The sequence below is a fragment of the Magnolia sinica genome, chromosome 11, assembly GCF_029962835.1.
Source record: "Magnolia sinica isolate HGM2019 chromosome 11, MsV1, whole genome shotgun sequence".
Taxonomy (NCBI): domain Eukaryota; kingdom Viridiplantae; phylum Streptophyta; class Magnoliopsida; order Magnoliales; family Magnoliaceae; genus Magnolia; species Magnolia sinica.
Window position 1 is genome coordinate 19,701,325 of NC_080583.1, and position 24,488 is coordinate 19,725,812.

General features: G+C 36.8%; 1 protein-coding gene across 5 annotated transcripts in view; it reads left to right on the forward strand.

The window, feature by feature from the left end:
• LOC131218904 (calcium-transporting ATPase 3, endoplasmic reticulum-type) overlaps nucleotides 1-24,488 on the forward strand; it is a 185,127-nt gene that overhangs the window by 140,481 nt on the left and 20,158 nt on the right. For all 5 annotated transcript variants that reach the window (XR_009157918.1, XR_009157917.1, XM_058213783.1 and 2 more), the window contains exons 20-24: nucleotides 2,823-2,934; nucleotides 17,183-17,281; nucleotides 17,385-17,527; nucleotides 20,940-20,997; nucleotides 22,288-22,380. Coding sequence is in view for 3 of the 5 variants with exons in the window: in XM_058213783.1 (XP_058069766.1) it covers nucleotides 2,823-2,934; nucleotides 17,183-17,281; nucleotides 17,385-17,527; nucleotides 20,940-20,997; nucleotides 22,288-22,380 (505 nt within the window). In the remaining 2 variants the exon portion in view is untranslated. The remainder of the gene's footprint in view (nucleotides 1-2,822; nucleotides 2,935-17,182; nucleotides 17,282-17,384; nucleotides 17,528-20,939; nucleotides 20,998-22,287; nucleotides 22,381-24,488) is intronic.

Genomic DNA, 24,488 nt, shown 5'->3' on the forward strand with positions numbered 1-24,488 from the left:
AAGAGAAATGAGGGAAAATACGACTGATTTCAAGGTTTAGGAAAAAGGGATGGGAACCTTCAGTGTGTGGACTGGTTCTGAGTAGACCATTGAATCAAACAAGTTTCTGAGGTATTGGAACTTCCTTTGATTTTACTATTGATGCAGCACAATGCAACCCGCAACACCCCCCTAGGCACACTAACACTGCTAGGTAGAGTTCTCTATAGCTCATGCTTATCCTAATTGAAACGGCCTAGCTATATGTCCTGGGGGGGGGGGGGGTGTGAATAGGACTATGGCAAGTTAAAATAATAACAGCAGAGTAAAAGAGTATGATAGCCAAATAAAGGAAATCAATTCACAATGTTGAAATAAAAAGCAGCCTTAATAATCAAGTATTGAGACGTTGATAAAAATGTTGTTCTAAGGACAACCTTACACCATAAAAACCAAGGGTTTATGGCAGGACAACCTTATTTCTAGAACGTTCTTTGTATCAAAAACTCAAACTGAAAAGGAAATAAAAGAAATAACAAGAAATAAATTCTAAACTATTACAACATTCCCACAATGCTAGAAATGTAAATATTACAACATTCACATCCACACATACATCCCCCAAATCTGAATGATAAAAGATATAGAAATTAAACAAACATTCAAATCACACGACATAAGAAATTATAGTGGTTCGCCTGTGTGTACACCAACTGTTAAACAACAGCCACACAGCTACTCCACTCCTAATATCCTCACACAGGGGATATCAGCGTTCACTATCAAAATAGGTTTCACAGGTTCACCTAAAACCTTCACAATTGTGTCTTTTAAATGGGCTTACACAATTCAAAAACCCCTCTTTTTGAGTTTTCTGGCTTTCCTCAGATAACCAGTACAATGAGATTTTTCTGGTGAATCCCAAAAGAAACCAAAAAGAATGTAAATTACAATAATGTAAAATACCTGGATTTCTCCTTTTCTTTGAAGCAGCCCGGAAGAACAAATCGGAGTAGAAGTTCAAATATAGAAGTTCAATGTCCAATACTCACTTTAAAATGGTTCTAGGTTCTAATTGATTTTAAATTAAACCAGTTGAGTTTAGCTTTATTTGATTTTGATTCCAAAAAGGCGGAATACAAAAATTCCTCTTTCAAATCAGATTGGAATGTAGAAACAAAATCAAATGCATAAGCTAACAAAAAGAGAATATTAAATATGCACAAAATAGCTTAAAATGAACACAAACTTATCTCAAAGTGAAACCTTGAATTTTCTTGAATTGAGTTATCAATCTTTGAAATTCGTGCTCTATTTATAGATGCAAAAACCTCGTCTACAACTGGTCTTGAAAACACTTCGACTGGTCATAGAACCAATGGCATTTTGAAATTTTGAGCGCTATCTGAAAAAATCGTTCTACGACTAGTCTTAGGATGTCCACGACTGGTCTTAGACCATCCACGCCGGTTGTAGCAGACCCAGGACTGGTCATGGGAAACCAGGATTGGTTGCTGTAGTTCGAGTCGTAGAACCCACGACCGGTCGAAGTTCGAGTCATGAACACACCTACGACCGGTCAAAGGACCTCCAGGACTGGTCGTGGGCTAACCAAAAAATTTCGAAAAATTACAACAACTTAGGACTGGTCGTGGAATTTCTTGGACTGGTCGAACTAGTGCTAGGACTAGTCGAACAAGGTCCAGGACTAGTCTTAGAACAGACCAAAATTATATAAAAAGATTCAACTTGAATTATGTATACAAAATGGCCTACCCTAAGGTCAAACTAAGGTCTATCATACCTGGGACATGAAGTATGAACATTGAAACTTCATTCAATCAGAAGATGGTTAACCTTTGAACCTTATGAAGCTTGAGATCTTTACTTGATGTAGCTTGATCTTGAGATCTTCTAAAGCTTGGATTTGTCTTCTTAGGTTGTACTTCATTTTGAGTTGAACATCCTCTTTAGACTTGAACAAGGACTCTTCTTATCGATGTAGTTCTGAATATTGAAGCTTACAGAAGAGGACCAAGTACATGACCTTGCATTTCTTGAAGTAGATCACCGTACTTGACTTGAAGCATTGATGCAGTGTCTTGAACATTCATATAACAACAAACTACACAAGACACATATAGAGGTTTTGGCACAACAGAATTTGACAACCAAAGGTGCATGAGACCATAGCACTTACACTAATCCAGATATTCAGATATTCATCCTAATCATATCCAGCAGCTTAAAAGAAGATAAGAGGAGGGTGGAACTAAAAAAAAAAAAATACGAATTTAAAATTTTCTAATCTAATTTGAACGTAACGAACAAGTGTGTGTGTAGATAAGGACATCCAACAGATTGCTTGGACGTCTTTAATATGAAGATATGTCACACATGCAATCAATCAAGGTCATCCAATTGTATTTGTAGGCCCCTCAATCCAACTAGACCATACATATGGTCATCAAACATGGATCCAATCTAGGTCTTCTATCATCCAATCCGGATCGCCAATATTGTGGAAGTTTGTCATCTGAACAGTTGAATGGTCCAGATTGTCAATGGATCAGATTGTAAAACAATTCTGAAAATTTTAACACAACTGTTGAGTCCATCCCATGTTTGTTCAAAAAGTGAATTCTGCTACACGTTACGTTTCAATTATCATGTGCTATATGGGTGCTGATTTTGAAGCATGGGAAATCTGTGCAAAACTTTTTTCCTTTTTTTACTCGTAAGTAATAGGTTTTTGTTGTTTCTGTCAGAATATTGAATTGTTTATTTGTTGCATATTCAAATAATCTACTCAGCGGAGTCTCATTTCTTATTTACATGATCAGTCTTGCAGGCAAAGAGACCCTAAGATGTTTGGCTCTAGCTTTAAAACGAATGCCCATGGGTCAACAGACTCTCTCCTTCGAGGATGAGAGAGAACTTACATTCATTGGCTTGGTACGAGTTATTTATTTATTTATTCACTCTAGAGAACTATTTATGATTTCAAATTGGATTTCTGGGCTACAGGTTCTATAATTTTTGCTCCAACCAAATAAATAAGATAACAACTTTGCTATGAGGGTATCTGTTCTATGGTTATTATTGTGCTATTTATTTCTCCGCCCTCCATTTGTTATGCCCCAGCCACAATTTAAAAAATAAAAAAAAAAAAAATCGGAAGAATATACTACAGAAAAATCGCTCAAGAAAATTGTTATAGACATCGTATCTTTTTACTTAGAAACTCTCAGTTATTGTGCATTTGCTAGAAACAACATTAAAATGGTTTAGTGATGCAATTTACATTTTCCTTGACATATCTAATAGATCTATGTGGGCTTGGCTGTTTCCAGACGTGCATATCTGATAGGTAAAACATAAAATTTTGAAGTCAACCTCTACGGATGAACTTTTCTGTTCTCTCAAACCATCAGCAGGAATTATTTGTTACTGTTGATCTACAATCCCATTCATAGTACTAGAATTTCTCTAGAAGAGGCATAATGCCACTTGTGTCTGAGATATACTTTGTCAAACATTTGCTGGAAAGAAGTTGACTGTGATGGCCATATTCTGGCATTTCCATTGAGGAATAGATTTGAAGTCTTCTGTATAGTTCAGTGGGTAACATCGCTGAAATTATGACTCGACACTTGTATTGTTTCTTTCATGTTTGAACTTCATTTTTAAAATAAGGGAGTCTCGAGATTGGAAGACCTGTTGGCTGGAGGCATAAATTGATAGATGACATTAATTTTGAGAAATCTGATAATGATTAAGGGTACAACATGGTTTTAAGGTTTTGTCAAGTTTTATTGTAGGGTGAAAGAGTCTGTAGCCAATGTTTTCCGTATCGTCATTGGGTAATGTATCACATCCTTGGGATGCGGATACATATTGGTTATCACATGGGATATATTGGTTGTATTGCGTAATGTATCGCTGTTATTGTGAAACATGAGGAAACATTGGGAAATTGGTAGAATTTTTCAATGAAACTTCAGGTATTGTTAAAAAAATACATCAATACCCACTTACATATAAAAACATCACAAAAACAAGTGCATATAATAGGTTTCCTTTGTATAGGGTCCTAAGTTATGTGTTATGTGTTGTCCTAGTCGACTGATGCAAGTATACTCAAAGTTTGTTCATATAATTTATAAATGTAAGAAGATATGTATAGAAACACGAGCAATATATTTAAAAGCAAAAGAAGTAGAAAACTAAAAATATACCTATAAATAATGTATGTGGTTGTGGCTCAGACCCACATAGAGCTATGTGGTGGCTCAAAATCATCATTTTCATCTTGACAGGGCTGGACATAGTACTCTTGCTCCACAAACCAACAATACTATGCCCAGGTCATAGTAGAATGATAGCAGTGTAGATATTCTCTAACAATAATGTCGATACTCATCCTCTCAAATTTGTGAAAATTTTCGAATTTTCTCCAATTTTCCACAAATCGGCCCATCTTCCCCCAAATCCCAAAATTGGAGCGTTTATGATGATGATTTCATCAGACATTCCTAAATACTCTGAAATGGGGGACAATTGATTGTTGATCGGAAGTGGAATTTCAAGACATTCCATAAACTCGGCTTTAGTCTGACTAATTTTAAACCCTTTATATTCTTAGTGGTCCTTTGGATGCTTGTAAAATCTTACTAATGAAAACTCTTTACATTGGTAAAGAGTTTCACATCTAAACTATTTCATTCTGTCATGTTTGGCTAACTAGGAAAGTTTTACGTGGTAAACACTTTTTTTGTGTTTTCTAACCAATAAGCATTTTGATGTAGGACAATTAACCACTTGCTCCAAAAGCTTGAACTGATAGAGCTTGGCAAATTAATTCCTTTATCTCATAGCCCATGCCCTAAATCCATGGGTTAGGTCCTCGGTCGAACCCTCCTCGTGGACCCCAACCCATGGGTTCTGCCTCACACGAGCCCCAAATCCATGGGTTCTGCTGGCCACCCACCTCGAGTGTGCCCCTGCATCCCACAAGCCACCCCACTCGAGCCCGGTGTGAAAATGCCCCCGCATTACATTTACCGGGTAGAAAGTGGGTATTCACACAAGGCAAAACGTAAAGTAATAAGTATGACCATAATCTTTGAAACACATATGAGCATTTGATATAAGATACGCCATTGGGTTGAGCCCATGATGATAAGGCCTTTAGCTGATCGTTGGGCTAAACTAATTATCTGATGGGTCACAAAAGTTGGCCCCAGTAATTCACATGAAGGGTGAGTGCCACAAATGTGGGCCCATGAACATCATATGGGCCACAGGGAGGGTAGAGCGAGAGAGAGACGTTGTCAGCTTTGGAAGGTTGGGCGCGACTCCTATTTAATGAAGAAGACTTCAAACTAGGTGTAAGCAGTACTAAACACACTTTTTTGAGGTAACAAATGTAGGGATTTTTGTGTGAATTGTTTATTACTTGTAAACACTTTACAACCCTTTTCTCCCATCCAAACCCTAGGAGTAAAGTGGTTACATGTAAACATCAAGTGTAAAGAATATGACTAAGGGATTTTCTTAGCATCCAAATGACCCCTAAAGCATCTCTAGCTCTGTGTTTACACCCTTGCTTGTCTAGTCAATCAAAACCATGTAATTTGCAAACAATGAACTCCACGGGTCCTCTTCTTTTAAGTGCCCCCTTAACTCATTCATAACCAATGCAAAAAGATATGGGCTCAATGCCAACCTTTGGTGCAAGCCTATAGTAATTGAAACTCACTTGTCCTCTACTATTGGTCCTCCTAGTTGATACTGCTCCCTAATACCCATTGTTCGAAGTATCATTATCAAAGCATGCATCGCATTCACACCCTTGAGATACACATCTCGGTATCACAAGGGAAATATCGCATGTATCGGGGAATGTATCACCGTTTGAGGAAAGTTTGGGGAAACATTAGGAAAATGATAGAATTTTCAATGGAACTTCAAGATATGTTAATAGAAACATGATTACATATTTAGAACTTAAAAACATCACAAAAAACAGGTATACATAAGCAGTGTTCGAGTTGTCGGTATCGCTACAAGTTTTGCTAGTTGGGAAAAAAGAACCAATATCGTTATCGCCAATAATATTGCCAATAACAAGAAATGTGGGAGAAACATGGGGAAACATGGAGAAAATGGTGGAATTTTTCAATGAAACTTCAGGAGATGTTTAAATGCACATATTTACATATTTAGGAATAAAAAAATTGTAAAAAAAAAATGCATACATAATATGTTTCCATTTAATGGGGGCCTAAAACACGTTGTCGTAAGAAATCACGTTAATAATAAATCTCATTAAACCAATTGACAAGCAAACAAACATGTACAATCATCCAAACATTATACATCAATGCATAAATAAGCATACAAACACAACACGCATGCATCATGCATGATGACCCAACCATCCATCCCATTTATCCATCCATCCAAACATCCATCCATCCCTCCCAACCAAACATCCATCCATCCAACCAACCATCCCATCCAATCATCCATCCAACCATCCCATCCAACTATCCGCCCAACTGTCCAATGATCTCATCCATCTATCAATCCCATCCAATCATCCAAACATCCATCCATCCATCCCATCTATCCACCCATGTAACCATCCCATCCAATCATCCAAACATCCGTCCATCCCATCTATCCACCCATGTAACTATCCCATCCAATCATCCATCCATCCATCCCATCTATCCATCTATCCAATCATCCATCCATCCATCCCATTCAATCATCCAATCATCCAAACACCCATCCATCCAATCAACCAACCATCCCATCATCCATCCATCCAATCAACCAACCAACCATCCCATCATCCATCCCATCCATACATCCAGCCATCCATTCCTCCATACAGTCATCCATCCTACTATCTATCCAACCATCCATCCTACTATTTATCCAACCATCCATCTAACCCATCTATCCATCCCATTCAGTCATCCAAATATCCATCCATCCATCCATCCATCCCATCTACCCATTCAAACATCCATCCATCCCATCTATTTATCCAACCATCCAATCCCATCTACTTTATATCTTTTTTTATAAGGTTTTTTCATGTCAAATGGTGGTGACACGTTCTTAGTAAACGGTGTAGAACTCAGTTTGAAATAACTTCAAAGCTAAGTTGATTGTTAAGTTTTTATGCTAAGTGGCGGTGCACAGTTCTTCTTAATGGTGGAAAACTCACATTTTAAAACATAACTTAAAAGTTAAGTTAGCCGGAAGTTCTTTTTTTTTTTAATGTAAAGTGGTTGATGAGGACATCACTTCATGTACACCCCTACGAACGTATTAGAGGAGGCGGGCGACATCGATTTCCCCGTGGCTAGGCGAGTATCTGTGATCGTGCTGAAGACCCCATGTGCATGTGCGAGCATCTAAAAGACCCCACACTGGGAAGATGCACATGGGCTGCTTTATGAAGTGATCCAGACCGTTGGATTGGAAGGACATGATGATCAGGTCGTTGGATCACATGATTAGGCCATTGATTGTGGATCGTCCACATTAGTTTTTCTCAACTTTTATCAGTTTATAGGATTTAGTTTTGTTTATGTTATATTTGGATGCTATTATGACTGTTTTTAGTTGATTTTTTTTAGGCAGGGCTATTTTCGTCAAAATTCACAAAACAGGGCATTAAAAAAATTTTATATGCTTATATATACATATTTATAGAAATATGTGTTAGAGAAAATGTAGGTAGAATAAAATTCTCCATGTATAAAAAGAAGAAGAAGAAGAAGAAGAAGAAGAAGAAGAAGAAGAAGAAGAGAGAGAGAGAGAGAGAGAGAGAGAGAGAGAGAGAGAGAGAGAAGCTCTTACTTTCTTCCATCTTCATGCGATTTTGAAGAGAGATTGGTGCGAGGCTAATCTTCATCAACAAAGGTGTGAGGTCTCCATCTATGCCCACACCATCTTCTCTCTTCTCCTCCATCAAGGTATTTTCTTCGAATTCTTCAATTCTCCTATCATAAGCCTTCATTCTTTCATAAACCCATCTTTCCTTTACCCATTCACAATCCCAAACCCTAACCGACCTAACCCGTCCATCCAACGCCACATGTGTGACTGTACAGCCACACGTGTGAATCATCCGGGTTGGCCATACGGCCACACCTTTCCCATTTTTGGCTTTTCATCATCCTTATATCAAAACCCCTTTCTTCCATTCCCAAAACCCTAACCCTAAACCTAAAATCCCTAATTTTCCTACTTTCTCAAAGTACTCAAACCTTAATTTTTAACCTAGGTTATATTAGATTTTCTGCTTTGAAATAGACTATATGCTAATTGGATATCCCTACATCCATTAGATCCTAGTTTCGTTTTATTTAATGATCTTGTGTGATGATGTTGGTAAGTTAGGCTAGGCTCATGCATGATGTTCTTTTGGTTTTCATGGGATTCGTGATGATTATGGCAATGCTTGTGTTTTTTTGTTAATTGTCTTAATTTTGCTACTTGATCTTACATGTTATTTGGTTCGTGCATCAGTCCTGCATCAGGGTGGTGAACCGTTTTTATTAATGGTACAAAACTCATAGTTTCAACAGAACTCAAAAGTAAAGTTAGAAACAAAAAGACCTTCAATGAAGGCCTTCTTTTAAAACCCTAACTCAACTGCCGCAATCACCCTTCCATATTATTTCCTGTAAATATGGACTTACCGAAATTGACGCCCCAAGTAAGATCTGAAGTTGGATTGTTGATATATAGGCTGTTAATTTTTTCTTGGTCTTGAGTTTTTTTGTTTTTGTTTTTGAAGAGTCATTTGTTGATAATTGCATCGATAACCAGCTAAAACTCATGATATTTATCGATTTAATCGGTGAAAATAGGTAGTTGGCTACAATTCCAAATACGTAGGTAGGCAATTTTATCGCGATAAATTCAAATCATTGTTTTTGGTGAAATATCACTGATATTATCTTGAAAACCAGAAGAGAAATGAAAAAGGTGGGTTCGATGTCACTAAGCCGACGACACCGAAATTATCAGTGATATTATCAACAATTTGCCGATAATGGGAACATTGCGCATAAGAAGTTTCCTTTGTATAAGATCTTGAACTGTGTGCTGCCCAATGTTCATAGTATCGATATCGTTACATGTATCACTAGTTGAGGATACAAAAACATGTATCGATATCATCGATATTATTGCTAATATCCGAAAATGTGTTGTTGGCTGAGAGAAACATCGGGGAAACACGAGGAAATGGCGGATTTTCTCAATGTAACTTCGGGTGATTGCAAATACACATATTTGGATATTTAGGAATCAAATAATTGCAAAAAAGATGCATGCATAATAAGTTTCTCTTTAATGGGGGTCTAAAAGCATGCAACGCTACCTCAAGGAGAGATTAGAGAAACATGGGGGAAATGGTGGAATTTTTCAATGATAATTCAGGAGATGCTAAAATACACATTTGTATATTTAAGAATCAAATAATAGCAAAAAAGACGCATATTTGCATATTTAGGAATTAAATAATAAGTTTCCCTTTAATAGGGCCTAAAAGCATGTATCAACTCAGAGAAACATTAGGAAAGATGGGGAAAATGGTGGATCCATCCATCCAATCATGCATGCACATACAAACATGCATGCATGATCCATCCGTCCATACTTACACACATACACTCAAACACATATATTTATTTATGTATGTATGTATGTGTTTATGCCTGTATGCATGCAAATCCATCCATCCATCCATGATCCATCCATCCATGCATGCATGCATACATATACAAACATACAAACATGCATTTCATCATACAACCATGCACCCATACAAATAAAAATAAAAATTGAATTGAAATTTTTTTAATAAATAGATTTTTGGTGATATCAATACATTGGTGATATTAATCAAAATATTACTAATACATTGGTGATACAAGCAATACCTAGAAGTTACATAGTCGAAAATCTTGGTGATACATTGGCTATACTTAGCAATATATCACCAATATCTGGAAGATACTTGGTGATATGTCACCAATACCTGAAATTTCTGGTTCTACCAGTGTTATCGATATCTCCAAGCTAGAGATACGAATAATATCGAGGATACTCTGAACAATAGCACTGCTTGACAGAAATGATGCAGTTAAATCCAAAGTGAGATCACCTCATTCAAATATCTTACAACTAGTTCAGATTAAACCATCTCAATTATGGGTCCTGATTTAGATGTATGATGAACCAATAATTACTCTTATTTATTTATCTAACTATAAGACTGGTGGGCCAACAATATGGACGGTCTAAATTTTCGTACAACTATGCCATGCTTACAATCATAGAAGCATGGCCATTTCCAAACTATGGTAGCCAATCTAGATGTTTCATCAACCAAAATTAAGCTTATCTGATTATCTAACTATCAGATTTGTGAAATTTATTGGATGGTTAAAAATGAAAAATATCCAATGGTTCTATTTTCCACAAATCAGTGGTTGGGACTATTCAACTAATTTGATCTTTGGACCAAGATTTCGTGACAGTGGACTGCACAATCTAGTTGTTTTATTTGAGTTAATATATGCTATGTTTAAAATTTCAAGCTCCTCCGTACCAAGTGTCATAGGTAGGGGTGTACATCGAGCCGAACCGAGTCGAGCTAGCCTCAGCTTGACTCGGCTCGGTCACCAGGCAGACCCAGCTCAAATTCGGCTCGGCTCGATGACCAAGCCAACATCTCCAACTCGACTCGACTCGGTCAGTAGATCAGACCAGTTCGAGCCAAGTTCGAGCTGGGTCGGGCGGGTCGACTGGACCATAATTGTTTTTTGGACAACATGTAGAAGGTTGGATCAACCTAATGGATGGATTGGATCTCGCATCCATGTGCCAGGCTGGCATAGTATATGAGCTTTATTGCACTTGTGTGTGCACTTAGCAGAGCTCTGAAGAAACAGCCAATCAAGAACTCCTCAGATCATCCATTTTTGTCATGAAAAAAAAGGCCCCTCGAATCCTAGGGTTAGGATTGTCCAGTTCATCTGGAATTTGGTTTTAACCAGGTTTTCCCTGGGCAAATATGCTTGTGTGTGTGTGTGTGTGTGTGTGTGTGTGTGTATAGTGCACACATACAACATGAATGAATGCATAACTACATAAAAATTCCCTTACCAATTGAAACCATTTATGGTGGATGGCCGTCAGATCTCATCTCCTCCACTCTCGTAGATCAAACACGTTCATCCCAAATGCCCATGTGCAAGCGTTGACATCAAATGTCTTTGAGATAGTTGGATCCAAAAAGTCAAGAAACTTATCGGGCGGGATGACTGGACGAGCAGAGAGAGGGGGGGAGAGAGAGAGAGGGAGAGCAAGGAGCTGGTCGGGCAGGACAACTAGACGAGCAAAGAGGGAGGCAGGGAGCTGGTCGGGCGACGGGCGGGTTCTTTTTTCAAACAAAAGGGGGAAATGGAAAGGGGGTAGATGCTAGGGTTTTTTTTTTTTAACTTTTTATACCTACCTAACCGAGTCGATCCGGGTTCGAGCTACATATTAAACTGAGTCGAGTCGAGTTGGGGCCAGCTCTAACTCGGCTCGAACTCATTTTTGAGCTGTAAAAACTGGCTCGACTCGGATCGAACTCAACTTCATGTACACCCCTAGTCATAGGCAACCTAAATACCATATAACTCATGGGAAAAACTTTGTTATGATACATAGCCATTTAGAAATTAAATTTTGCAAATGTGTCATATAAGTAATTTAACTTAAACCGTCCAGATGAATATATCTCAGTTTAGATGCATCATAACTTAAAAAATTAGGCTTAATCTAACAATCAAATTGGTGGACATTTATTGGATGGTTAGGAATGAAAATATCCAATGATTCTCTATCAACAACCAAGTTTCCAAGAATCAGAGGTTAGGGTTGTTCAAACAATCTGATTTTGGGTTTATATATGCCACTTGTACAATTTCTGAGCGCCGGTGTATTAAGCATCATATGCTGGCCGAGTATCATATAACTTCCCTTTCTAATGACGAAATGACAAAGAGAGAGCCTTCTCAGGCTCTTCTATTTGAAATGACATGCACACACACACGCACGCACATCCATATATTGGTGAATCGGTGATACAAGGGAACTGTGCGAAGGGCATAGCAGGGAATTTTATAACTCCCCCTGTTTTATTGTATTGGAGATGTGCAATATAGATTGATACTGTAAACACTGCTCATACATTTCCTCATATCAATATATCCTCTTGAAACTCTTTTCTTTCCCAACACCTACCAGATTAACTCTCTAGGGATCCTATCAAACGCTTCGATAAGTCAATAAAGAAACCAACATATGGAGGAGGAGGAGGATGACGAAAGAAGAAGAAGAAGAACCCAACATATCAGTGATCCCAAGTACTGGATTGGCTAGCTGTGATTCTTTCTGTAATTATGTTGTTTAGTAGTTATATGAATGTTTCTTGATAGTCCGTTTCAAATGCCATAGCCTTTTTCTTCATGGTCCAGATCAAATTCTTTTGTAGCTCGATATTTTGGTCAATGGTGGGCCTTTATTTCTAGGGGCTTCATTTGTGCTCCTTGATCTTTGTCCCTCCTTTTTATACTTTTCTTCTTTCTGCAACTGTGTTGTTTAGTAGTTGTATGCAATTTTTTAAATATCGTTATCGCGTAATGTATCGCACCCTTGGGATACGGATACATAGCGGTTATCGCATGAGATATATCGGTTGTATCGCGTAATGTATCGCCATTGTTGGGAAACATGGGAACATTGGGAAATTGGTCAAAATTTTCAATGAAACTTCAGGGATTGTTAAAAAAGACAATAATACACACTTAGAAATCAAAACATTATTATTATTATTATTATTATTATTTTAAAGTGCACATAATAAGGGTTTCCTTCATATGGGGTCCTAATATATGCGCTTTCCAACTGAACTGATGCAAGTATATTCAAAGTTTATTCATATAATTTATAAACGTAAGGAGAGGTGTATGCAAGGTGTCCCGTATCGGTATCGGTTGGCGTAACGGTGACCTCCAAAACCGATACGGATATGGGGGCGTAACGGTGATACGGGGGCGTAACGGCCCGTAACGGCGCAAAATTTTTTTTTTGCCAAAAAAATATGAAAAAATATGAATTAAATCCGGAATATTCTAAGCATTCCAAATATGCATTTATTTATAAATTGGAACATGTTTATGGTGGTGTAACGGTCCACTCTTTAGTGAGAAGTTGTATCGGACTGTCTGATGAATTTATGAACCAGATAACCTGAATTTGACTACAAAATTCATATATTTAATTTTCTAACTATCTACTATCAATGATAGATATATTAGAATGAATGTAATATGAAAATATCTTACATTTAGGTGTTTGCAATTATTTTTGAGGGCCAAAATTCATGCGTAAATAGAAAAAAAATATAAAATGGCACCCCAAATATGTAAAATGCACATTAACATGTTCTACTATGATTAACACATCATATGGCATCATTAAAACAGCAAAAGAATCATTAAAAAATGATTTTTCGAATTTTCAAAAAAAGGGCCGAAATAAATGCGTAAATAGAAAAAAATAAAAAAATATATAAAATGGCACCCCAAATATGTAAAATGCACATTAACATGTTCTACTATGACTAACACATCATATGGCATCATTAAAACAGCAAAAGAATCATTAAAAAATGATTTTTCGAATTTTCAAAAAAAGGGCCGAAATAAATGCGTAAATAGAAAAAAATATAAAAAAAATATAAAATGGCACCCCAAATCTGTAAAATGCATATTAACATGTTCTACTCATGGTATGCCAAATCGGTTACGTATCGGCCGATACGTAACGGTAACGGTACGAACCGTTACCCGTTTCGGGGCCGAAACGGCCGATTCGATTTTTTGTACCCGTATCGGCCGATACGGGACCGATACGGGCGTAACGGGCCGTAACGGGCCCGAAACGGTAACTTTTTTTTTTTTTTTTTTTTTAGCTCTGTTTTTGCTGTTTTTTTGAAACCTCTTGCTTCCAAACTGTTTCTAACTCCTTCTACTACTAATTTCGACCAACCTTAGCTAGGTATTTGATAGAAAAACACATTATATTATAGATTTTTTTGAATCAAAGCTCGGTGGGCCATTTTTCAGAAATTCGTCAAAAATAGGTATTTATACTTTTTTTAATATATTTTGCTGTTTTAATGATGTCATATGATGTGTTAATCATAGTAGAACATGTTAATGTGCATTTTACAGATTTGGGGTGCCATTTAATAATTTTTTAATATTTTTTTCTATTTACGCATGAATTTTGGCCCCTTTTTTTAAAATTCGAAAAATCAGTTTTTAATGGTTGTTTTGCTGTTTTAATCATGCCATTTGATGTATTAATCATAGTAGAACATGTTAATGTGCATTTTACAGATTTGGGGTGCCATTTTATATTTTTAATATTTTTTTCTATTTACGCATTTATTTTGGCCCTTTTTTGAAAATTCGAATAAACATTTTTAAATGATTCATTTGCTGTTTTAATGATGTCATATGATGTGTTAATCATAGTAGAACATGTTAATGTGCATTTTACAGATCTGGGGTTCCATTTTATATATTTTTATATTTTTTTCTATTTACGCATTTATTTTGGCCCTTTTTTGAAAATTCGAAAAATCATTTTTAATGATTCTTTTGCTGTTTTAATGATGCCATATGATGTGTTAATCATAGTAGAACATGTTAATATGCATTTTACAGATTTGGGGTGCCATTTTATATTTTTGAAATATTTTTTTCTATTTACGCATTTATTTCGGCCCTTTTTTTGAAAATTCGAAAAATCATTTTTTAATGATTCTTTTGCTGTTTTAATGATGCCATATGATGTGTTAATCATAGTAGAACATGTTAATGTGCATTTTACATATTTGGGGTGCCATTTTATATTTTTTTCTATTTACGCATGAATTTTGGCCCTCAAAAATAATTGCAAACACCTAAATGTAAGATATTTTCATATTACATTCATTCTAATATATCTATCATTGATAGTAGATAGTTAGAAAATTAAATATATGAAATTTGTAGTCAAATTCAGGTTATCTGGTTCATAAATTCATCAGACAGTCCGATACAACTTCTCACTAAAGAGTGGACCGTTACACCACCATAAACATGTTCCAATTTATAAATGAATGCATATTTGGAATGCTTAGAATATTTCGGATTTAATCCATATTTTTTCATATTTTTTTGGCAAAAAAAAAATTTTGCGCCGTTACGCCCCCGTATCACCGTTACGCCCCCGTATCCGTATCGGTTTTGGAGGTCACCGTTACGCGAACCGATACCGATACGGGACATGATTAACACATCATATGGCATCATTAAAACAGCAAAAGAATCATTAAAAAATGATTTTTCGAATTTTCAAAAAAAGGGCCAAAATAAACGCGTAAATAGAAAAAAATATAAAAAATATATAAAATGGAACCCCAAATCTGTAAAATGCACATTAACATGTTCTACTATGATTAACACATCATATGACATCATTAAAACAGCAAAAGAATCATTTAAAAATGGTTTTTCGAATTTTCAGAAAAAGGGCCAAAATAAATGCGTAAAAAAAAAAAAATATTAAAAAAATATAAAATGGCACCCCAAATCTGTAAAATGCACATTAACATGTTCTACTATGATTAATACATCAAATGGCATGATTAAAACAGCAAAACAACCATTAAAAACTGATTTTTCGAATTTTAAAAAAAGGGGCCAAAATTCATGCGTAAATAGAAAAAAATATTAAAAAATTATTAAATGGCACCCCAAATCTGTAAAATACACATTAACATGTTCTACTATGATTAACACATCATATGACATGATTAAAACAGCAAAATATATTAAAAAAAGTATAAATACCTATTTTTGACGAATTTCTGAAAAATGGCCCACCGAGCTTTGATTCAAAAAAATCTATAATATAATGTGTTTTTCTATCAAATACCTAGCTAAGGTTGGTCGAAATTAGTAGTAGAAGGAGTTAGAAACAGTTTGGAAGCAAGAGGTTTCAAAAAAACAGCAAAAACAGAGCTAAAAAAAAAAAGAAAAAAAGTTACCGTTTCGGGCCCGTTACGCCCGTATCGGTCCCGTATCGGCCGATACGGGTACAAAAAATCGTATCGGCCGATACGGCCCCGAAACGGGTAACAGTTCGCACCGTTACCGTTACATATCGGCCGATACGGCAGATACGTAACCGATTTGGCATACCTTGGGTGTATGAAAACACAAGCAATACATTCTAAAGCAAAAGAAGAATCACTAGATCAGGTTACATACATGTTTAATTTTGTGTTTGGATACAAAGATTGTAACTGATTTGCGAGAAATTGAGAAATTTTGATTTCTCAATTTTCTACAACTTGACCCATCACCCCTAAATCTCGAAATTGAAGTTCCAAATTCATGATTTTTAATGGAAAATATGAAGAATCATTTATTTGTAACAATTTGACACTGGTTTAACATGATTTTCAACAAAAATATGGATCGAAAATTTAAAAAAAATGCTCACTGGATCGAATAGGTGGGATATATCGGCACTACCTGTGCGTTTCTTATCACACAGGTGAGATACAAGATATATCGTGGGATATATCAGCTGATATCGTCGATATTTAAAACACTGGTTATATGAATGTTTCTTCATGGTCCGGAACAAATGCCATAACCTTTTTCTTCATAAGACTTTGCTGTTATTAATTGTTTAAGTCAACAATAGATCAGATTCTTCTGTTAGTCACCCTTGGGTTTGTAGCTTTCAGATGATTTTGTCATAATGACTGGAGTTCTAAGTGACACAGATTTACCTGCTCCTTCAATATCCTGTTTGCTTCTTCTTTCCTTACATATGACCTATTTGCTGCATTCAATTATTTTCCTCCCTGTTTAAATTTCATATGCACAACATTCTGAGGTATAATGCTTTTTCTCTGTTGAGACTTGAGAGTTCAACTTGTATAAGATGTTAATTGTAGCCCAATACTATACCAGTTGCATCCTTATCTGCTTGCAATCTTTGTCCATTTCTATGCTTTGTTACAACACTCATTCTCTTTCTTATCACGTTGAAGGTTGGAATGCTTGATCCACCAAGGAAGGAAGTAAGAAATGCGATCATGTCATGTATGTCTGCTGGCATACGTGTTATAGTTGTCACTGGGGATAACAAAGTAAGTTGGAAACAAGATCAGTATCTCTGTTCATCTTTGTTGCTTTTTTATCACAATACATAGCATATACATTTTTCCTCTTGATCTGACACACGTTTTTCAGTCCACTGCAGAGTCTCTGTGTCATCAAATTGGTGCATTTGATTTGGAAGATTTTTCTGGACGCTCCTATACAGCTTCGGAGTTCGAAGAACTTCCAGCCATGCAGCAAACACTAGCACTGCAGCGCATGGTACTCTTCACCAGGTTGTCATAACTGCTTTTAATTTCATCATTACTTTGTGTGATGTGCGAATTGCATTGTCATTTATATTTGTTTCATATTGTCTTGACGTATTAATGTTGGCTCAATTAGATGGTGATCCATGTCGCAGCTCTCCTTTAAAAAAGACAGTTATGAGCATATTATCTGTATTTTTTATTTTTATTTTTGCTGTTTTAAATTAAGTGAATTTCAGCAACTACCCTGAAAACAAATTGCATCACACACACCCAAACACTCTCATGCGCGGCGCAGAGAGAGAGAGAGAGGGATGCTCGCATTCAGCCGGTTGGATGATAGGTTGCCATCTATGAGAATCAAGGCTCAGCGTCCCCTTTCAATTGTTTCTGCTCGTGTGGCCCATTGACATCATAAATTGGCCTGATTTTTGGTTCCATGGATAAACATGGGAGGGCGTGCAGGATATTTGGAGTAAATGTCATCATCAGCACGTCACAGTGGGGCCCACAACAGTTGTCTTCACCAAAATTGTGATGGAAAAAAAAAAACACACCCACTCACCCCCCCAAACACAAGCACAAACACACAACCTTTGACTACCATTTGTATTGACCGATTATTACAATTTGTGTGGATTACGGTAGTCAGTTCATACTTCTTTTTCCCTTTTCATCTTCATGTTTGGATGTCATTTTTTATTCATCCATTTAGATGCATATCATTTAGTTAGATTTCGACCTGATGCATATCTCTGATCATATGTCTTATTGTTGATTCATTGTTATGTATCATGGAGCCTACATTTTGGATCATTGTTAAAGATGTGGTTTACCTGTTTCCTAAAAGATGTGGTTCACCTGTAGATACTTGCACTCTGATCATATACAAGTATCTGGATAGCCTAGCATTATGACAGACAGTACTCACAGGAGAAAGTTGGGGGTACAACCCTTGAGTGATAACCGCTGCTGTTGGCAAGCACTGTGGCCTTATGCCTGGCACCTAGGGCACTTGACTGAAGCTCGTCTTCTTAGGTGGGAACTGAAATCTTGAACAGAGTGAGTTGATGGGCATTACAGTTGGGGTGAACATTTTTGCAAGCTGAGTTGGTAGCACACTAATTGTGTAAGGGGACTCTTCTTCTGTGGGTACATGGGCCATGGGGAAATGCACTCCAGCATGCAAATAAGCCTTTATCCAAAATATGGGGAAATGCACTCCAGCATGCAAATAAGCCTTTATCCAAAATATGGGGAAATGCACTCTACCAAGCAAATTAGCCTTTATCCAAAATGCCTTCTAATTACAGATCCGTACCGTGATTATTTTGTTTATTCAGGTGCCTAGAGAGGCTAGTTGTATTGTAGATTCTCTAGAAAAGGAAGGAGCCCATACATCTTCTTTGTATAGGGAACTCTTATCCATTGCTTTGATGGATTGTAGCTGTACCCTTTCCTTCAATTGTAATACACGCTAGCTGTGAAGAAGAAATGACTGGAGCTGAGAACAGCAAAGGATAATTGTGATTAAAAGAAGGAACATGTTTGCAAGTTGCAGGAGGCATTTATGAGCTGAAATAGCTATGGTATAGCAAGATCACGTAAGTTTCCAATGGGTATGATGTGGCCAGATTGTTTATCGAGCAAAAGATTGGAAGAATTACAATAGTGCTCATCTGCTTTGATGGCTTGATCATTATTTGTGAGGATGTGGACAAATTCTGATTGCTCGGTGGGGGTCCTGTAATGGGATGCAAGATGGAGATGGGGGAACTTTGACGCTTTGTCTAGTAGTGTGACGAGGTAATTAAGGAATATTGTTGTGCCAAATAACACTATGAAAGATTGGAATGGATGATTGTAAGACCATCTTGACAGTCATAGGCCCACATGCACATACACTCACACATCGTAATGTTTCTAGAAGTGAATGTGAAGCTAATAAGGTGTTCTTATGGATTATCTAGTGGATGGAACCATGTAATGACATCTGGTTGAGAACTTAATCTCTCTGACACTAACATGACCAAACATTGTTCATGCAGTTGTGGTTGTGAGTAGGATCACATAGAATACAACGACCTCATCTTGAAGTAATTTGATGTATTTTGAGGTAGATTATAGGCGCAATTGACTTAGAGATTCTCTGTGAGAAAGGAGTTTCATGTGACATGGTTGAGTATTGTTTTGCTGATTATTCCGCTAATCTATTAACACGCAAAGCAACTGTGGTTGTGTATTTATTCTCAGATTGGGGTTGGTCTCTTGGTGGAGAAAGAGAAGGGTGACGGTATCTAAATATATTTGTCGACTACTGTAGCTGAGTTTTGGGCAGCAACTATAGCAACAGTCGAATGGGAATGGCTCATATAGCTGGGAGGAAGCATCAGTTGTGGTGATCATTCTATCAGGCTTTATGTTGACAACGGGACTAGTCTGGTTTCGACATAGAGTCCATTTTCTCATGCAATGATGAAAGACATCGAAGTAACTCACCAATTCATACTGGGAAAAGTGGTTTGGCTTGATATTGAACTTACGCCAGTGAACACAGAACAGCATACTAGCATAATGCAGAAACGTTCATAAAGGGTATTTCTCTCGAGTTCTCAAAATTTACTAGGCGATTCGGCATTACAAACCTCAAGTCATTGCGAAGGGGAGTGCTTGAAGCTTGGACTTTTAACAGTGTTGGAGGGTTTGGGCTGTGACTCTCACAAGATTAGAGAACTTCAGCAATTAGAGCAAAGGTTTATTGCTAATATGGTTTCATAACTTAGGTTATATGGTTGTTCTGTTTACGCCTAGTTTTGTGTTAGGAATGTCTAGTCCCTGGTGGAATAGATTGGAGATGCCCGCTTCATTACTCCTAATCATGTGCCCTTTATTTTACAGGTCAGAAATAAAAGTGATAATTACATGCTGTAAAGAGAATCACTTGGATTATTCTCCAGAACTTGCATTATCATCTATGACATTGGTAGACAAATGATTTGCCTTTCTCAGATTTGAGAAGAGTCATGTGGATTCATTCACATTCTTCTTTTTTAAGAGAGAGAACCCAGCATTTTCTCATATAAGAGAAACTTATGAACTTTTCCCTTGCTTTTCCTGGGTGTCGCATGCTGTTAAAGCTTGTGCTTCTTTTTTTATGCTGTAAACAGCTCAAGAAGTTTCAATGTTCATTCTCTATTTTTTTAATTTTTTTCTATGATCTTTATCCCTCTTCTTCTTCTTCTTCTTCTTCTACTTCTTCTTCTTCTTCTTTTTAACTTCCCTAGTATCCAGAACTTGATAATCTTTAGCTCCTTTTTATCTCAATTAGGAAAAGTTTAATTTTCCATTTTCAAGGGCTTGACTCTTTACTGCTAGAATTGCTCTTTTAATTTTCAAATATGTCATAACTTATATGTATCCCTTTTGCTTAACTTCTTAGGGTTGAACCGTCTCATAAAAAGATGCTGGTTGAAGCTCTGCAACACCAAAATGAAGTGGTACGTTTCTCAAATTTCAGTAATGTGGAATGAATGTCGTGTTTTTGTAAACAAGGAGCCAGTTCCTCATCTTCCTCTTAGGTCTTAGAGTGAAGCTTTTTTGTTCTGACTTGTTGACAAAACATAAGTAATAATTGAAAGAGTACAAGAAATTCTATCACAGCCAAAAATATGGAATACAACACCATAATCACTAGCCCATATTAGCTCCATCATATAGCAACGAACTTGTAAGACCAATGTCAGCCATTTACTTGCATTCTTTTTTAAAATGCCAGTCATGGACTGACTGCAGGCTTCTTATTACTGATTGGATTGTTCTGGAAAAATGCACAGGCTCTGAATTCTATATTGTTACTCACTATATCTTGGTTGGACCTTCTTGACAGTCCTTGCAATGAATAATGTTTACCAACTAAAGGCATGCCAGCTTCGCTTTTTGTTGGACATAGTCCATCTTTTGTTTTGATATTTCTACTGTATATCATGTAAGGCTGCTAAATCTGTCAAATCACCACCTGATCTAAAAGCTCAAGCTATTAGAGGATGACGTATCAATGTATACTGAGGGCTTAACACCCCAATACTCCCTCGCACGTGCGAGGTGGAACTCTGTACAGAAACAACCTAGGCAAGGGTGGAGGAACACTCAACTCACACCATAAACGGCCCCCGTAGGAGAATATATTCTGGTGGCATATTTGCTACTTCCGGGATTCAAACACAAGACCTTCTGCTCTGATAACATCTCAAACAACTACTTTCTCTAAAAGTTTGAGCCAGTAGAGAATGGCATATCAATGTATATCAAGAGACTTTAACACTCCCCCGCACGTGCGGGGTGGAACTCCGCACGGGAACATACTGGGCAAGGGTGGAGGAACAGTCAACTAACACTATAAACAGGCCGGGCTTGTGCGCCCCTCCCCCCCAAAATATGGGAGAATATATTAATGGAGGCATATTTGTTGCTCCTAGGATTTTAACATAGGACCTTCCGCTCTGATGCCATGTCAAGCAACCACTTTCTCTAAAAGCTCAAGTTATTAGAGGATGGTGTATCAATGTATATCAGGTGTAAATACTTGTAAATGTAGGGGCTGTTTACGTTAAGATTCAGATGTAAATTCCTGTAAATGTCTAAGCTACTTATTGTCTCTTAATGATGAAGTCATGATATTATCCAGAAGGTTAACATATGGTAAACATGCTTCTTGTTTAATTTTTCCTATGAATGTTTGATTGCATTATTTTATTTTCAATAATAAAGTCATGTTATTTGTCATCAAGGTTGCAATGACTGGCGATGGCGTTAATGATGCACCCGCACTAAAGAAAGCAGACATTGGAATCGCCATGGGTTCAGGAACAGCTGTTGCAAAGGTATTTTGTAACCACATTATTTTTAGGAAGAACTTCAGTCTGCTTTCCTGGGTCCAAGCCTGTGCCCAGTGGAAGGATTTTTACCCTTGACCTTGAGGCCTTAGCTTTGAGCTCACTTGCCTACCAAACAAAAACACCTTTTTGCCTACTGTTTTTTGCAGGCTAATAATATGCTTGTGTAAGATTTTTTGAAACTTAACCTTGTCACATGGTGGAATGCTGGTGAAAGGTATTGTTTGCTTCTGGGGATAGGTGAAAGGATTTTGAAAGGGTAAGAGATTAAGAAATTTCCCCTGCTGCAATCACACTCTTAATTTTGAAACTCGACTCCGTTTTTTAAAAGGTAATCGAATCAAGTTAGTTAGGTTTTCTTGAGTCATGAATACCACAAACAAGTAATAATTTGGTCTTTAATACCTAAATAATAAAGATCTTGGTGAGTTTTTCAAGTTTTGGCGAATCAAATCAAATTGAGCCAAGTCATCTGAGGCAACCGAGTCTTGAATGAATCCTTGACAAAATCAAGTACTTTTGTGACCGCACATTCGCATATGTGACTGCATAATTTTTTTAATTTTTTTTTTCAATATATATATGTATAATAAGGAAATTTTCAAAAAAATGTAAAAAATAAAATAAGAAACTAAGGGGAACTTTTCTAAGTTAATAGATAACTAATTTTACATATTTAAAATACATTTGAGAGAGATAAAATCAATTAAACAATGAATTAAACATCAAGTCATCAACATTCAACAATATGGTTAACAAGAAGTAACAACAAAATCAACAATCTATTTATTTATTATCGTAGAAAATCAACAAGCTATCTTCCTTGAAACTTGAAAGTGCTTGAATCTTGATCTTCCAACTTCCAAGAGAGGGAATGTAGGGGGGGGGGGGGGGATTAAGATCACTTGGAATTAGGAAATACAAGAGAGGGAGAGAGAGAGAGAGTGATTAAGACCACTTGTAATTAAGAAATGAAAGAGAAGAAGAGAGTAAGGGAGTTTTGGAGTGAGAATATTGCAAATGGAGGAGATTTGGGAGCCTTTTTATAGGCAAAATGTTGTTTTTTTGCAAATAAAATAAAAATAAAAAATTCAATGTATCATGGCCAATATGCGATTGCATATGATGTATGCAATCGCATGTTTTTACATATGCCACATATGCGATCACATATGTGTCATGATCGCATATGCAATTTGCATATGGATATGCGCATATGCGGTCACACATGTACAGTTTTTTGAGATTTCAAACAGACTCGCTACTTTTCAACTATTTTGTTCATTGAATTACCTACCATGTACTTTTGGTTGGTGCTCCCCTTCCCCACCAACTTTTGCTCTTGTTGCTTCAGGTCATTGTTTCTTTTTTTCTTTTTCTGTTTTTTTGTGCATGGTTAAGTCCACTCTGGTCCTCCATCCATCTCATGCTTATGACACCACCCTGACACACCTGTCCAAACATCAAAGGTAGCCTCACAAGCAAAATTTTCACCAGTCATAGTCACCCCCATTGGTTCCCTCTATGCTAGCATCCCACCACACTTTGAGGAACACCTTGTTAAAGTAACCAGATAAAACAATCTACACTGCTTTCATGTGCCCCACTTGGAACTTGGTCAGTCAACCAGGTGATCTTTTGAACAATGGACGCTGCATGTGACTGAGGATTACTGTTGATGGTAGGAAGTGAATGAAGAAATATCTAGGGGGCTTCTTTCAGTGTAATCAAAGGTTTTGGGAAGTTTTTTGAACCATCAGCGGGGCTCATTATGGTCCAATTGGCTAACAAAAGATTAGATGTTGCATAGAGCACTGCCTAGCCTCTTAATGTGAGACTGAACTTGTTTGGGAGTTTCAGGTGGTTGCTATTATGCACAGCTTTAAGGGAAGCAATGCCCTGGCTTACTCTACTTGCTAGGGCATTGAAATTTCCTGTTTTTGTATGAAGGATTGAATTGCCGTTTTTCATCGAAATGCTAGAATTATGATTTATGGGTAAATTGACTTGCAATGACTGTTTATTTTCTATTTTTGGTATTTTCGTATTATTTTAGTATTGGGACATGAATTCATGCATGACATGCTGACATTTGT